The sequence below is a fragment of the Protopterus annectens genome, chromosome 6.part0 (assembly GCF_019279795.1).
Source record: "Protopterus annectens isolate FY-2018-M chromosome 6.part0, PAN1.0, whole genome shotgun sequence".
Classification (NCBI taxonomy): Eukaryota; Metazoa; Chordata; order Ceratodontiformes; family Protopteridae; genus Protopterus; species Protopterus annectens.
The window spans coordinates 627,465,512-627,482,351 of NC_056737.1; the positions used below are offsets into that span (position 1 = coordinate 627,465,512).

Here is a 16,840-nt window from a genome sequence, read left to right on the forward strand (position 1 = left end):
ATTTTAGGCCTCCAAGAAAACCCATCTCACCTTCTTTGTTCTTGAAAAATTGACTCAGCCACTTTTTGAACCAGCAGCCTTTTCCACTTTAAAACTCTGTACCTAGAAAACTGGGGTTCCTATCGCGTGATCGAAAATTGTAAACGGTGAACGTGTATTGAGCGAACCCGGTTGGTCGAAACGCCGCGCATGTAACATGGAAATCGTCATAGGGAATATTTTCCCTTTACTTCAATTCAGTGCGATCTTGGATTAGGAATATTTAAGTAGCGGGGGTGTGGGGGGTGCAGAGGGGCTTGCCTCCCTGCCTACAGCGCTTAGGTAAGTATAATTATTTATTTTTATTTTTTTATTATATTTTCGAAATTTCAAACATCGCTCATATGGTGTTCGATGTTTGAAACTTTCGAAAATATTATATAGACCCGAAAACTGTCATGTTGGTGGCTCTGACTTCTGCCAACAGGGTCTCTGAACTTCAGGCCCTTATGGCAGTTCTTCTTTTTCCATTTTTTCAAAGGGACAAGGTATCTCTTACGACCAATCCTTCTTTTTGCCTAAAGTGCTCAGTGATGTGTCATTGATTCAGACAATCCACCTTCCTTCCCTCCTTTCCTTCTCCTCAAAATAGTAGTGACTGTATTTTTCATTCCTTGGATTTGCATAGACAGCACAGATAATATTTAGACAAGTTACAGAGTAACTTCTTGTTTCTTTTCAGGACAAGAAATTGGGTTTTAGCAGTTTCTAAGCAAACCATTTCTTTATGAATTTCTAAAGCCATTTCCTTTTGTTAAACTTTTCCTGGCAAACAGCTTTGTGCTCATTTTACTAGAGTGGTTGCCTCTTTTGGAGCTTTGTTTAAGGATGCTGCTTGTTTTTTTCTGCATTCTTTTTTTAAGCACTATAAGTTGGATGTGATTTCTAAGGCCAGAGCAAGTTGTGTCAGGTCCATGCTTCCTGGGTTTTTGAAGGGTTCCTCAGTTCCTTCTTCCTCCACCTCCCATATTTTACAGTAGCGCCAGTACTCTCCCCATTTTATGGAATACTGCTGCAGTGCATCAGGAAGGACATAGTACATTTGTTTAATAACTCACCTTAACAGTAGATGTCCTACTTATCATTGTTGCGGTACTCTGTCCCTCCCTCATTCTCCTATTTTGTTTTTGTCTTCTCCATCTGGCCGAGGGGTATTCTTTCCTTTATTCTGGATCTACATATACTATCTTTCTTTTTTCCTCATTTGCTACTGCAGTCCTCCTAGGGCAATTCAGTTCTGAGGATTTGATGCTCATACATCAATTACGTACCTTACATTTCGGATGTAGGATATACATCTAATTTATGGCACCTGAAAGCACCCAAAGCTTTGTTATGCTGGCCAGACATATGGTAATTTTCGGCAGAATATCCGTATGTGAGAAATACTACAATGTGATAAGTAAGTAGCTACTGTTATAGTAAGATGTCCTTCTATATTACTGTTTCAGTGTTCTTCAGAGTAGGGGTCTTCTGCCAAGGATAGCCCAATGTCCAGCCAGTGTACTAAAGCCTTTAGATCTTGTATGCGCTATACGGCATACATATGCTTCCTGTACAGTACGTAGGGCATAAAGATGACATACGGATACAGTTACCTAGAACATTTTGCTGCCAGTCTGAACGCCATCATTGCCCATAGCCGTCAGATAAGTACCCCATTGGGGTCTTTTTTTTTTCTTTTGGTCTTGTTCTTTTTTTGGTAACCTAGAATTCTTGTCATCCAAGAAGGGAAAATGTCAGCGTGGGAGGCAGATTCTCCATAAGTATTATCACAGTGTCTTTTTTGTGTGGGTGCTGCCCACAACCACATGTCCTGTATCATTTGTAAAGCATTGTGCCTAAGATTCTTAGAAGCTGGTTGTCTTCCCTGGCCATCTATCTCATGAATCACAGGCGTAAACTCTTAGCCCAGGGTAGCATGGCAGAATCTTCTAACCCCAAGGTACTGTTAAGTAAGAAGGCCATAAAATGTCAGATAGATCCTTTTGTGGTCCACCCTCCACTGGACATTTCTGTAGAAGTGGGTGATAGCTGTGTATTCCGTCTGGTGCCTACATCAAATTCCTCTGCAGTGACCCTGTTGGAGGCCAGCTTGGATCCTTCCTTTCACACGTCATCTGAGGCTTTGCAGGCATCTGCTCCAGACATCAACAAGGAACTGCGGTTCATTATCTCGGAGGGCTGTACAGGTATTCTACAGATTCTTGTCAGGGAAGAGGTTTCGGCTACTTTTACAGAATATCGTTGAGGATCGGAAACCTCCAGTGTTTATTAGGTCTGATATCCCTAACTAGAAAATGCAGGAGACTAAGCAATACATCCTGAGGATCCTCAACAGGAATGGCAGGAGTTTACTCATGACCACTGTAATGGTCCTGAAGTCTCCCCAAGGGGTTTCTGTGCTTACTCCCCCTTAGACTTCAGCTCCTTCCGAATGGACTTGTTACTTTTTCCAGATGCCTTTGCCTTGGGCTTTTGGTTCTGATGAAGAAGAGTCCATTAGTCCTGAGTCCTCTTTTGAGGAATTGTCTTTTGGAGACACTATAGCTAGAATAATGGAACATTTTTAGGTGTGATTCTTCTCAAGTGTGTGATATCCAGAAAAGGTATTATGAGGTGTTTCAGGTGGGCACTTCTAAACCTTCTGCAGTACCTCCTGTGTTAGCTGCTTTGTTAGACACCTTTGTAGCAGCCTCTAAGTCTTGTGATTCTCATCTTCCTGCTCCAAAGAAACTTGACGGGTTCTATAAGGTTCTTGAGGACTGTCTATTCTTATTTAAGTGTCCTTCTGCTGATCTTGCTGTGGTGTCAGTCTCCTCTAACAAGTCTTCTAAACTTTTCCCTTTTCCAAGCTTCTGCTTTCAGTTAAAGATAGTAGGGCAATCAGAGAATTGGTAAGCAGGTTTATACTGCTTCTGCTTTGGCTTTTTGGGCCATCGCATGCAGTCTTTATCTGAAGATATTAAGGCCAAGTTGCTGGATGCTGCTTTGGTTAGTAAAAATCTCTTTGGGACTGTTGCTGCTGGTATGTTTAAGTCTGTTCAGGAAAAAAGTAAAGCTTTGCAGGTTCTTAAATATATTTTTGTGTTCCCTATTCCTAAGTTCCAGAGAAACTATCTTCTCAGGCTCCTGTGGCTCAGAATCCTCCTTTATCTAACAAGCCTGCTTCTCTTTCACATGTTGCCCCCTACCCCTCGGCCAGGTTCCCTTATCCCTTCTCTCCCCCCTATCTTCCAAACTAGCATATCATCATTTCGGACTCTTGGAGTCTATCATCCATTTTAGTTACTTCATGGTTAAGTAGTGTCTCCCTCCTTTTTTAAGTATTCCCTAACTTCCTCTGGAACAGCTTCCTCATTTCTCAGAGGTCCTTGGATCCCTGGTGGACCAGGGACCTTTTCAACCTGTCCTTCCTTCACAAGTAGGAAAAGGATTTTACTTCAAATGTTCCTGGTCCCTCAAAAAGAGGGCACTTGGAGGCTTATTCTGGATCTCTTCTTGCTCAACACCTTTCTCAAGGTTCCTTCTTTTTGGATGCTTACTCTTCAAACCCTGTTTTCTCTTGTACTACCCCAGGCTTTTCTGGTGCCATTGGATCTGAAGGATGCTTACCTTCATATTCCTATTCACCTGCTTTTCAGGAAGTTTTTATGTTTTTCTGCTTCTTTCTCTTATTTTCAGTTCTCTTCTTTGCTCTTTGGCTTCTTTACTGCTCCAAGGGTATTCACAAAATGCCTAGCTCCAGTGATTGCCTTTTGCAGTTTCCAAGGCATTCAGATTTTTCCTTATCTAGACAACATGTTGCTTCAGACTCCTTCTCCCGGTTGATACAGGATCTGGAGTTAACCATAACTCCTCCAAAGTCTGGAGTTCGCAGTCAACTTTCAAAAGTCTGTTCTAACTCCTTCTTCGTATCGTGTATCTGGGTTGCAGGATTCAGACAGTGCCAATGTTGGCCTCTCTTCCACCTCCAAAGTTTTGTCATTGATAGCTTTCTTTCAGTCTCTTCTTCTGCTGCATGCTGTTCCAGCTAGAGAGTTTCTTTGAGCCCTGGGAGTCATGGCCTCTTCTATTCCAATGCTTCCTTCTGCCAGAGTGAAAATGCAGAAGCTTCAATGGTACCTCAAGTCAGTTTGGCTTCAGCATTGCCACCGTCTGGATTTCAGTGTGTCTCTGCTTCCTTCTCTGAAGCAGGAATTTGAGTGGTGGACTCAGCAACTTTCCCTCAACCCAGGCCTACCATTTTAAGCTCCAGTTCCTTCTCAAGAACTGTTCACCGATGCTTCAGACATGGGGGTGGGGGGCTTCTTGTGGTTATTTGAAAGTTCAAGGTTTTTGACCCCCCCCCCCCTTTCAGAAGTCAGACCATATCAACATCAAAGAGATGAGGCCTCTGATTCTGGTCCTTTATGCTTTTCACCACATGGTCTCTCCAGGCCTCTGCAGGTTTACATGGACAACACCGCAGTGCTGTGGTATGTCAACAGGTGGGGGGAGGGGGGCTGGCACAAAGTCATACCTTCTCTACAGGTTGTCTCTTCAGGCCTAGAATCTGGCTGTCAGTTATCAGTTAACTCTTCAGGCAGTGTATATTCCTTCAGAGCACAATCTAGTGGTAGACGCTTTGAACAGGTCCAAAACACAGGCTCATGAATGGATGTTTCACAGAGAAGTGTTTCTGGACATAGTCCATCAGTAGAATATTCCTCAGGTAGATCTTTTTGTCTGCCCTCTGAACAGGCAACTCCCTATTATCCATTCCAGTGTGCCATGCCATCAGGCATGGAAGACAGACAACCTTTCTTTTCCCTGGAATGGGATGTTTCTCTGTGCTTTCAGCCTCTTACCCCTACTTCCAAGAGTCCTGCAGAAGATTCAGCTGGAAACCCTTAAAAATCTTGTTAGTGACTCCCTCTTGGCCAAGACAGCATTGATTCCTCCTCTTAATGCATCTGGCCAGGGGCATTCATTAAAAGCTACCTTAATAGTTGGACCTCCTCACACAGGACAAGAGGTCCCTCATCCATCCTCACTTGTCTACTCTTAAACTGACACTGTGGGTGATATGGTTTTGATCCCTTTTAGGCACCTATTTTCTGAGGACATGCTCAGGGTTTTACAGGAGACAAAAAAAAACTACAACCAGAGAATGTTTTATTTCCAAATGGAAGAGATTTTCTATGTGGTACCATACTAATAACCAGGATCCTTTTTCAGTGGTGAGTCCGTCTAGTTCTCATGTGTGTGTTGCTCCAGTTTGGCTTTGCCTATTTATCTGTAAAGGCCTGTTTGTCAACTATTTCTGCCTGTCTGTCCTTGAATCCTCCTTTGGCTTCTCACTTTGAGGTCAAACAGTTTCATAAAAGCATCCTGCACCTTAGTCCTCCAAGGAAGCCTATTCCTCCTCTTTGCAAACTTAGTTTTGTTTTAGAAAAACTGTCCAAGCTTTTGAGCCTTCAAGTTCAGATTCTCTGCAATACTGTACATAGAAGACTGTCTTATTACTTGCTCTTACTTCTGCTTGGAGGGTTTCTGAGCTTCAGGGCCTTATGGCCATCCCTACTTTTTTTGTTTTTTTCACAGGAACAGGGTGTCCCTTCATACCAATCGTTTGATGCCCAATGTGGTTAATACATTGTCTTTGAATTAGGCAGTATAACGCCCTTCCTTTTTTTCATTCTCCTCAGTCTGCTAGTGAGAGGGTCCTACATACCTTGAATTTGCCCAGACAGCTCAGAACTAAGGCCATTCGTAAGTCTGACCAGTTTTTTTTTCTTTTCATCCTTGGATGTCGGTTTAGCTGTTTCTAAACAAACCATCTCCTCCTGGATATCTAAGGCCATTTCCTTCGGTTATTCTTTTCATGGCAAATGTCAGTCTACTTCCATTAGAACTCACTCCTCTAGAGCTGTTGCCTCTTTTGGTGCTTTTTTCAAGGGTTTGGACATCAGTTCCATCCTTGAAGCTGCTGCTTGGTCTTCAGTGCATACCTTTACTAAGCATTATAAATTGGATATGGTTTCTAGGGCCAGAGTAGGTTTTGCTCAAGCCATTCTGCATGGGCTTGTTGAGGGCTCTTCCCAGCTTTCCACCTCTCAGTCCTTTTCTTATGCTTTTTTACTGTCCCTACTGTGAAGAATACTGCAACATTGATATAGAAGGACATAGTACAGTTGTATAAAGTCTTACCATAACAGTAGATATCCTTTTCTTCACTGTTGCAGTATTCGCTCCTCCCTCCAACCCTCTTTTTTCTTTTGGTCCTCCTCCTGGCTGAGGGTCTTCCTTGTCCATCTCCATTTTCTCGTTCAGGGTGTGTATAGCCTCTTTTATCCTATGGAGTCGGTTGTCTTCTGATGCAATTCAGTTCTGAGTAACTATGTCCGAACATCACCTTTATGCCCTACGTCCTGTATGGGGGAACATAAGGCGCATACAAGATCTAAAGGCTTTGGTCTACTGATTGGATGTTGGGTTATCTTTGGTAGGAGATCTCTACTGTGAAGAATAGTGTAACAGTGAAAAGGACCTCTACTGTTATGGTATGATTTTATACAACTGTACTTTCTTACACAACTGCACTTTACATAGCCGTGTAACAAAGTGCAATATGTTCTAGCAGTGGATAACAAGGAAGCAGCCAACAAAGGAAAGTCCCACCTCATCCACTCTGTGTAACAGAATTCAGCTTGATCTGCATGTTGTATATAGTTCTGCGTTACTTAGTCTGTAAAGAGTGGTATTTTATCTGTAACAATTTGTTATGCTTTAACCAGTGTCTCTCCGGATATGTTTATAAACAATGTCTATTCTGTTATGACAATTTTAACTGTTACATTAGTGTGTCTGAACTACATTGCATTAGCTGTGTCAAGTGTTACTGTGTTGAGAGCTACATTGTAATAGCTGTGCCAATTGTTAATGCACTGCTTTGCAATTGTAACAAAATGGTGTACTATATGTCTTGACTATTGATTTGGTATTCAAATGACGATTCCGTTTTATTTGTCTTGTCTTTTTATAGACTAGATCATGGCTAAAAATGGTCCTTTGACTAGCCCACTTACCAGCTTAACACGTTAAAAAAAAAAGTAAGAATACTTAGGAAGTGGGTATTGTTGTTGGGAAATATTTACAAATTTAAAGATATCAGCTAGGAAAGGCACATAGAGGTGAAGTCCATTTTCAGGTGTAACCCTGGATATGAAATAGTGCATGATTATGTAAAACAAACATTATATAATGCAGCAGTAGAAAGAAAATATAATGAAAAGTAAAATACAGTAAGCTAACAAAATTAGAAACACAACACCTGAGTAAAAATAAGACACTGAAATTAACTGAAAAATGAAGCAGGGCTAGTAAATCCAGCAGCGGATAAACAAACTGGCTGAAATCTCCATGGACTAAAACAAAAAAAACTCCAAAAATACGAACACACAGAGAGTTAAAAATTAGTTAACGAGTTTATTCACAACTCACAGAGCTTTTGGGTATAAACCCGTCTTCGGTATGTATACCTTCAAAACTACCACATCTTTTATATTATTAAAAAAAACATGTGACACAGCCAATAGTTAAACAATCAAACAATTAAAACTACTGAAAACTCTTTCTAGCTAAATCAGCAACTTACTACTCATACATGTATTCCCTTAAAATACTTTTTACTCCTACAAAACAATTATACAAAACTTTATGTAAAATTTATAAAATTCATATGCCCTTCAACATCATTTGTCGTTTCTTTAATACTGGTTTAATACTGACAGATGCATTTAGCCCTGACCAACAATCAGCATTTAACCTTATAATCCAGTCGTATTCACATAACTCCAGTATGTTATTCTGGTCACCACCCCTCCTGTTCTTAAATTTAACATCTATAACCCTGAACATGAACCTATGCTCACTTCCTTTACCCATTATATGTTTTGCTAAAGCATTACTAGACACTTCCCTTCTTATTTCAGATTTATGCTCAGTAACTTTCTTTCACTTTTCTTGTACTCTTCCCTATGTAAAAGGCACAGCATTTTACATGGTTAGCCATGTACACTATACTGAGTGTCACAAGTGGCAAAACATCTAAGTACATATTCTCTATTACTCACTGGATGTGTAAATATATTTTCCTTCAAAATATCAGTACAACACTTGCATTTATAGCATGGTGTTGTGCCTCTCTTTGTAGAGGCCTGTGTTCTTTTATTAGTATCTAACATATATTTATAACACAGCCTTTGTTTCAGATTTTTACACTTCTTATAACCAGAATTAGGTGTTATTCCTATTATATTGGTTGCCTCTGGTAAAGGTTTCAAAATGTCCCAGTTCTTCCTAATGATGCATTTAATCCCATCAGACCTTCTACTAAATGTTGTAATTTACCTTAAATACTTATTTCCTCTATTGTTACTACTATTATCACTAACTATAGTACTAGTTTCTGAAAAATATGGTTTGGACCAACTTTCCCTAGTAGTTAATGTATCAGCCTTAGCATTCTGTAAGAGGGTGTTCTCATACCCTTTTTCATTAAATTCAAGTATCATCTCATTAATATTATTATTACATAGTTCATCACTAGTATTACGTCTTCTAGCTCTCATCAGCTGACTTTTAACTTTAAACAGACAAAAAAGGTGGAAAAGAACTGAGTAAGCTGCAAACAAACCAGTAATCCACAAAAGTACTCAATCCAGCACACTGGCTCCAATAAAGGCAAGACAAATCACACCAACAGATCCAAAAATGTAAAAACTTTAATATGTACAACAAATGCACATCAAATTAAACACTTTCATTCCACACAGGGAACTTGATCTTCATCACTGAAGATTGCTTACTTGTCACTAGATATATGCTCTTTATTTACAGTGATACCCACTGAATATGGTATAAATGCTGTACATGAATTTGTATGTATTAATACAGATAAAGGAAGAGGTACAGAAAATGTATGTGATTTACTTGAAATAGTACTTAATTCAGGAGCATTACATCAAAAAGTAGGAGTAGCAATGGGTACCTCACTTGCCACAATGCCAGACACACTCGTCATTAGTGACTCCATAGTCAGACACACTGACGTCCCGCTCACCAGACTGAGTAAGGAGAAGGTCACAGTAAGCTGCCTGTCGGGCGCTAGAATCCGCCACATAAAGCAAGCACTCAGGTCTCTCAACAGCAGGTACAAGTACGACTCCGTCATTGTCCACGCTGGTGTCAACGACCTGAGATGTACCTCCTTGGACTACATGAAAAGAGACATTGAGGAGCTCTCTGATTATGTAGCCCAAGCAGGTATGACCCTGACCTTGAGCAGTATCCTACCTTCACCTAGAATGATGCCACAATACAGTGATAAGATGATCAACTTTAATAATTGGCTTAAATTCTGGTGTCATTCAAAGGGGATCCAATGTCTGTCTGCCTGGGATGACATGCTGGACAAGCCACGCTGCTTCGCAAGGGACGGCTTGCACCTGTCACCCTGGGCTTCCGGATATTGGCAAAGGCTCTTGCCACCCCCATAGTGCCTTTTTTAGGCAAGGCTCAAATTCTAAACCTACCACCCTAGAACACAAAAAAGGAAAAAAACTAAGGGTAATGCTGCTCAATGCCAGAAGTCTCAATCTCAAGATGCACGCACTCGAGGCCCTTCTCAGTATGGAGAACATTGATGTCTGTGCTGTGACAGAAACCTGGTTCAAGGCTCCTGAGAGCACCCCAGCACTACCAGGTTTCACCTCATATCATGCGTTCCGGCCCCAAAATCCAGACACCACCAAAAAAGGAGGGGGGGTGTCCATATTCATAAAGGACACCCACACCTCAAGGTTGGTGGCAATGCACGATGCATCGGAGACCATCCAGGTGCAATTAACCATAGGCAAGACTGCTCTGCAATTTGTAGCATGTTACAGGCCACCCTCTCAAACTCAGGAACCTCACATGGCCTTCCTGAAAACACTGGAGGGGATAAATGTATCTCCAAACACCATCATACTAGGTGACTTCAACTACCCTAATATAGACTGGGGACACTACTCAAGCCCAAACTCTCTAGCCCAAAGGTTCCTTGAGTTCATAAACTCAAATGCCATGGAACAACTAGTCACCATCCCCACAAGAGGAGAAAACATACTTGATCTCATCATCACAAACATGGGATCACAATGTTCAACACCGGAAGTATACCCCTCACTGGTGAGATCAGATCATAAACTAATCTCGCTGGAGGTCCTCATCCCGCCCCCACCAGAAATAAAAAAGACCACAGTGAAAAACTTCTCAAAAGCCAACTTCACACTTCTAAAAACTAGTGTGGTCTCCTTTAAGGCCCCTGAGCCAGTGGTAAACATTACTCAAACCGCTGAATCACTTACAAATGCCTTCTACCAGCACCTACAAGACTGCATGGATCAGGCAATCCCAAACAAAACTAAGACTCTTTGTACCAAAGGCAAGCGTCCAGTCTGGTGGACCCCAGCCATAAACAAGCTCTACAACAAAAGGAGGAAGCTACTACAAGATAGAGCAAAATCCTTGAAAGGTAAGACACCTTTGATCATTATAAGTAAAAAACTAAGAGCTCAAATAAAATCATCCAAGGCTAATTTTGACAGAAAAATCGCCAAGGACACAAAAGACAATCATAAGGCCTTCTTTAGCTATGTTAGAAACCTAGGAGGAAACTCCCAGATATGCTCAGAATTAGTTCAAAATGATGTGAAGATTACTGAACCTACACACATTGCCAACATACTGGCTGACAGGTTCAGTGCAAACTTCTCCCCCCCCCAAAAGGACAGACCACTATACCAGCGGATTGTAAGCCCCCAACCATCTCCACCGCCCAGGTGAGAACTGCTCTCCAAGGCAAAAAACACAGCATCCATGGGACCGGATGGTGTCCCCGGCTGTGTGCTCTACGAACTCAATGAGGAATTAAACCCGCAGTTAGGACAGCTGTTTAATCTTAGCATCACCTCAGGATACGTACCCAAGGAGTGGCGCACGGCGACTGTGGTCCCACTTCACAAGGGCGGTGCCTCCACCGACCCAGGAAATTACCGTCCCATTAGCTTGACAAGCCTTATCTGCAAAGCCATGGAGAAGGATCATAATGGAACTCATAAATAAAGACATAGGGAACTTGCAGACTTTGGATCCAACCCAGTTTGGCTTTGTCAAAGGCAGATCATGCCTTTTAAACTTGGTTGACTTTTTCAAAATAGTCACCAAGGCCATTGATGAGGGAAAGGCAGTCCATACAGCCTACCTTGACCTGGCAAAGGCCTTCGACACAATACCCACTCAGGTATCATCGAAAAACTCATTAGCTTGAATGTAAACCCATACATCACAAGATGGGTTGCAAACTGGCTAAGTGACAGAACCCACAGGGTCAGAGTTGCTGGAGCCATGTCAGACTCAAAGCCTGTCACAAGTGGTGTCCCACAGGGCTCAGTCCTGGGTCCACTCTTGTTCGGCATCTACTTTTCTGAAGTACAAGCAAACACAGGAGGGTTATGGCTGACAAAGTTTGCAGATGACTGCAAACTGGGCGCCATAGTCGAAAACACTTCTGAGACAGATATCCTTCAGAAGGGCCTCACAGAAACGGATAACTGGTGCCAGAGCCATGGCCTAAAGTTAAACGCCAAGGAATGCATAGTCATACCCTTCGGGAAAAACAAGGTTACCCCTAGCTACCATATAGGTGGCAATCCACTGAGCACAGAAGAAGTCATCAGGGACCTGGGGACCCAGGTTGACACTAGCCTTTTGTTTGACACTCATGTTGCTAAAGTAGTCAGGAAAACCTTCTACATTGCCCACCTGATCATGAAGGGATTCACATCTAGATCAAGGGAGGTCATCGTCCCCCTGTACTAATCACTCATTAGACCTATGATTGAGTACAATGCCCCATTCGGAATGTATCTGACCCGACACCTGCAGCAGCTGGAAAGGCCCCAAAAGTTCCTCACCAAAAGGATAAAGGGTCTCAAAAATATGTCTTATGCTGCCCGACTGAAAGAACTCCAGCTCTATTCAGTCTCATACCGCTTGCTCAGAGGTGACCTGTGCCTGACATATAAGGCCATGTCAAACCCAGATTTGATGAATATGCTTCACCTCAAAAAATCTAGATCCCTCAGAACCACAAGGGCGGGAGACTTAAACCTTGACACGGTTATTAATAGGACGTGCTGGAGGAACAGATTCATCACCCAGAGACTCCCTATGCTGTGGAACAAAATCCCGGTGCATGTGAGGCAGAGCACCTCTCTGGCCTTGTTCAAGAGGAATCTTGACCAATGGATGGGAGATCGCAGATATACCCCAGGGATTACTTCAGTGTCACTGCTTGACAGAGGCACAGCAAAATAATAGGCATAGTTTTATTCAAACTAAAGGGGTGGCGAAAGCCACATAACTATGGGCTAGGCTTATAAATGCCCTTGGGAAGATAGCCTAGTATGAACCTATGAACCTATGAAATACTTATGCTAATATAGTGGTAGGAAAATGGGAGGAAGAAAATATTTTAAATAGTACATCTGAATTAAGTAAGAAATTTATTTTTTTCAAATGTTTCGTGGATGATATATTTTCACTATGGGCAGGAGACACCTCAGAGCGAAGTTCTTTTGTTGATTGTGGTACTTGCGTATTATCGCAACCACATTTCCAGCAGGAGAAACGTCTCTTTTCTGAGACGTACTTGTGCCGATAAGTTTTGGCTTCTCCTGCACATTTGAAAGGGTGGAGTATTTTTGGCCCTTCTGAAACACTGACAACCTTATGTGCTTGTTTACGATTTATAGTTGTCAACTTTTCTTTAACGGAATGCAGAATGGACTTTTTCAACAAAACCAGGTACACTTCCTTCACAACTAAGTACTGTATATACATGTGTTGTGCTGCTCTGCAGTTGAATGAGATAGGAAGTGTAATTATCCTGGATTTTCAGTATTTCTTTTCCAAAACAACAGCTAAGAAGTGTTAGAGGCAGTGACAGCTTTTGAAAATCCTAACTTTTACACCAAATCGGAAATGATTCAAAATTAAGGACATTCTACGAAAAGCTGGAGAGTTCAGCGGTAGGTTGGCCAGTTGTGTCATACTTATAATGTGCTACCACTTAATGTTACTGAAACAGACTGTGTAGCTGCACTGGTTTTTGCATACTTTTGTGGCTTTGAATAATTGCAGACATGTAAGTACACATCAGACCACTTCTGTACATTAAACGCCATGTCTGAACGTTTCTGCTGAACACAGGTTCAAAGACAGCATTCTTAACGTAAAGAAGGGTACATGACTATAACAGCTGCTGTCATAATTTATTTCAGCAGACCTTTATAGTGCATCTTTCTTGCCGAAATATATATATGCACACATTGTCAGGTTTCTGGAGTACATTTATCTGCAGGAAAAGGGCTTGGAAGAGAGCTGTTTCTCCTGTCGGAACTGTGGTTGCGATAATACGGAAGTACCTTGATTATTTGAATCATACCACAAGCTTTCTACACTTTACTGTTGAATATTCAAGTACTAATATAAGTTGGATATTAAGTTGATAAAAGAGAATGGTAATATAACAACATCAGTCTATAGAAAACTGGTACCCGCGTTGGTGGTGCTGCGGTAGCATTGTCGCCTCACAGTAAGATGCTGTCCGGTTCGATTCTCAGCTAGAGCGTCTTCTGCGTGGAGACGTGTGAATGGGCGTACCTTTGTTGATGGTTGTGCGTCAGGCCTGGCAAGCCAATACGTAAAAATCAACTGCCAACTATTAGCGGATCGGAGTTCTGCTGTGGCGACCCCTAACTGGGAAAAGCCGAAAGACACAAACAAAATCTATAGAAAACTGGTACAGATTAACAGATATGTTCATAGAACTAGCATGCATGCACCTCACATATTTAAAAATACAGTTAAAAGTCAGCTGATGAGAGCTAGCAGACTTAATACTGGTGATGAACTGTGTAATAATATTAATGAGATGATACTTGAATTTAAGGAACAAGGGTATGAGGACACCCTCTTACAGAATGTGAAGGCTGATATATTAGCTACTAGGGGAAAGTTGGTCCAAACCATATTTTTCTGAAGCTGGTACTATGGTTAGTGATAATAGTAGTAACAATAGAGGAAATAAGTATTTAAGGTAAATTACAGCATTTAGTAGAAGGTCTGATGGGATTAAATGCATCATTAGGAAGAACTGGGACATTTTGAAACCTTTACCAGAGGCAACCAATATAATAGGAATAACACCTAATTCTGATTATAAGAAGTGTAAAAGTCTAAAACAAAGGCTGTGTTATAAAGATATGTTAGATACTAATAAAAAAACACAGGTCTCTACAAAGAGAGGCACAGTACTATGATATAAATGCAAGTATTGTACTGATATTTTAAAGGAAAATAGATTTACACATCCAGTGAGTAATAGAGAATATGTATTTAGATGCTTTGCCACTTGTGACACTCCCAATATAGTGTACATGGCTAACTGCTGTGCCTTTCACATAGGGAAGAGTACAGGAAAATTGAAAGAAAGAATTACTGAGCATAAATCTGAAATAAGAAGGGAAGTGTCTAGTAATGCTTTAGCAAAACATGTAATGTATAAAGGAAGTGAGCATAGATTCATGTTCAGGGCTATAGATGTTAAATTTAAGAATAGCAGGGATGGTGAACTGAATAACATACTGGAGTTGTGAATACGACTGGATTATAAGGTTAAATGCTGATTGTTGGCCAGGGATAAATACATCTGTCAGTATTAAACCAGTATTAAAGAAATAACAAATGATGTTTTGAAGGGCATATGAATGAATTTTATAAGTTTTATATAAAGTTTTGTATAATTGTTTTGTATGAGTAAAAAATGATTTAAGGGAATACATGTATGAACAGTAAGTTGCTGATTTAGCTAGAAAGAGTTTTAATTTTAATTGTTTGATTGTTTAATTATTGGCTGTGTCACATGCTTTTTAATAATATAAAAGGTGTGGTAGTTTTGAAGATATACACACTGAAGAAGGGTTCATACCCGAAACCTCTGTGAGTTGTGAATAAACTTGTTAACTATTGTTAAACACTCTGTGTGTCTGTGTTTTGAAGTTTTGTTTTGTTTTAGTTTTTGTTTATTTTCTCCATAACAGTTTACCATAGTGCTGGTCCATTTGTTTGGTATATTTGAAGTCTCCATGGGCCAGAATAAGTGCTGGAAATAAGATGTGGAGGTGGAGAGACAAACCGTGAAAATAGAAAAATAGGAGTGCTGATACAAGAGCTTCAGGAATGTGTGCACGTTAAATGAGTACAGTAGCACGGCTCACACAAAAAATGAAAATAGGTGGGGAAGAACCATTATTGTTAGTGACAGAGAACAGGGCAGAGCAGTAAAGTGGATGTAAGAATTTGCTTAACTAATGTTGCAAACAGTAGGATGTGTGAAAACATAGTGTAGGCATGTCACTGTTTCGTATCAAGTATTAAAAACATACAAAAGACTACAGTCCATGATGGAGGAAGGTCAGCAGTAAAGCAGCACAGAAAATAGTAAAGGCTATTAACGTTTATATAGAAAACCAGAAGCTTCAGAAGTGACATTGGCACAGGGACAACTCACAAAATTTTTGCTTAATCATTTTTACATTTGTTAACTATGCAAATTCACTGGCCTTAGGAACCTTTTCAGGAGCAACCTGAGCCATAAAGGCAAAAATCAAGTAATTAGAGTGCATTAGTTAGTGTACTCGAAATACAACAAAACACAGGATCATAACCAAAAGGCCACACAAAGTGGAAAACAGTAATTATGAGTATAATTGAACTATAGGGAATGTAACTTATTCAATTGGACAATACAGTGAGAATGACATTTTAACTGTAACTCAAGGGATACGGGCTTTCAGTTATGATGGAAATCTCCTAACCTAAGCAGAGCTCATCATGTTATTAGTGCAAGTTTGAATATAACTGTGGATTAATACTGAGACATTTGAAATACAACAGCAGCTTTACTGAAAGGCTGTCAGGTGCAATAATTCAAGGGAAGGAGAAAATCTAAGCCATTGTGTAGCAACAATAGAAATCAATTTAAAACTGTTTCTTTCATGGTGCATCATTTAAAGCTAGCAGACAACATGATTTATACACTCTTGAAGTATTAGCTGAGAAAGTAATCATAATTAATCTTATATTTCATTTTTTTAAGGCATACATAAAGATTTATCAAGGTGAAGAACTACCGCATCCCAAATCTATGCTCCAGGTACTTGTAATTATATTTGTGTGTGCCTTTTCGATTTTACTCCTGATTTTACAAAGAGTACAGCGTACACGTCGCAATTTGTAAATTTTATGAAATCAGTAATCGTGTATTTGCTTTTTTTGGAAAACTGTACAATGTATAATAATTTATTTTAATGTGTTTATATGCATTTATTAAGCTTGATAGGAATCTCTTGTCAGCCATGGGCCCATTCCTATCCCACCTGCTCATTTTGCAATTAATTGAAATGAAATATTTTTTTCCCTTGTAAGGTCTTTATGCTTTCTTCTAACTGCCACCCAATGTCAGTGTACAGTTGTCAGATCTAGTACACCTACAAATATGGAGAGAAGTCTTGATAAAAGTGCCCATGACACTATACTTTTTGTAATTTGTATGGTGACAGTATTTCAGATGGCATGATAAAAGTTTGTTGAATAATTTTATATTGATACATTGGCATAAAATACTATAGAAAAACATAAATTAAAATCT

General features: G+C 40.4%; 1 protein-coding gene across 2 annotated transcripts in view; it reads left to right on the top strand.

Moving 5' to 3' along the window:
• The window catches only part of ATL1 (atlastin GTPase 1), a 903,853-nt gene that overhangs the window by 702,900 nt on the left and 184,113 nt on the right, over positions 1–16,840 (top strand). For both annotated transcript variants that reach the window (XM_044074302.1, XM_044074301.1), the window contains exon 10: positions 16,289–16,345. In XM_044074302.1, the coding sequence (XP_043930237.1) occupies positions 16,289–16,345 (57 nt within the window). The remainder of the gene's footprint in view (positions 1–16,288; positions 16,346–16,840) is intronic.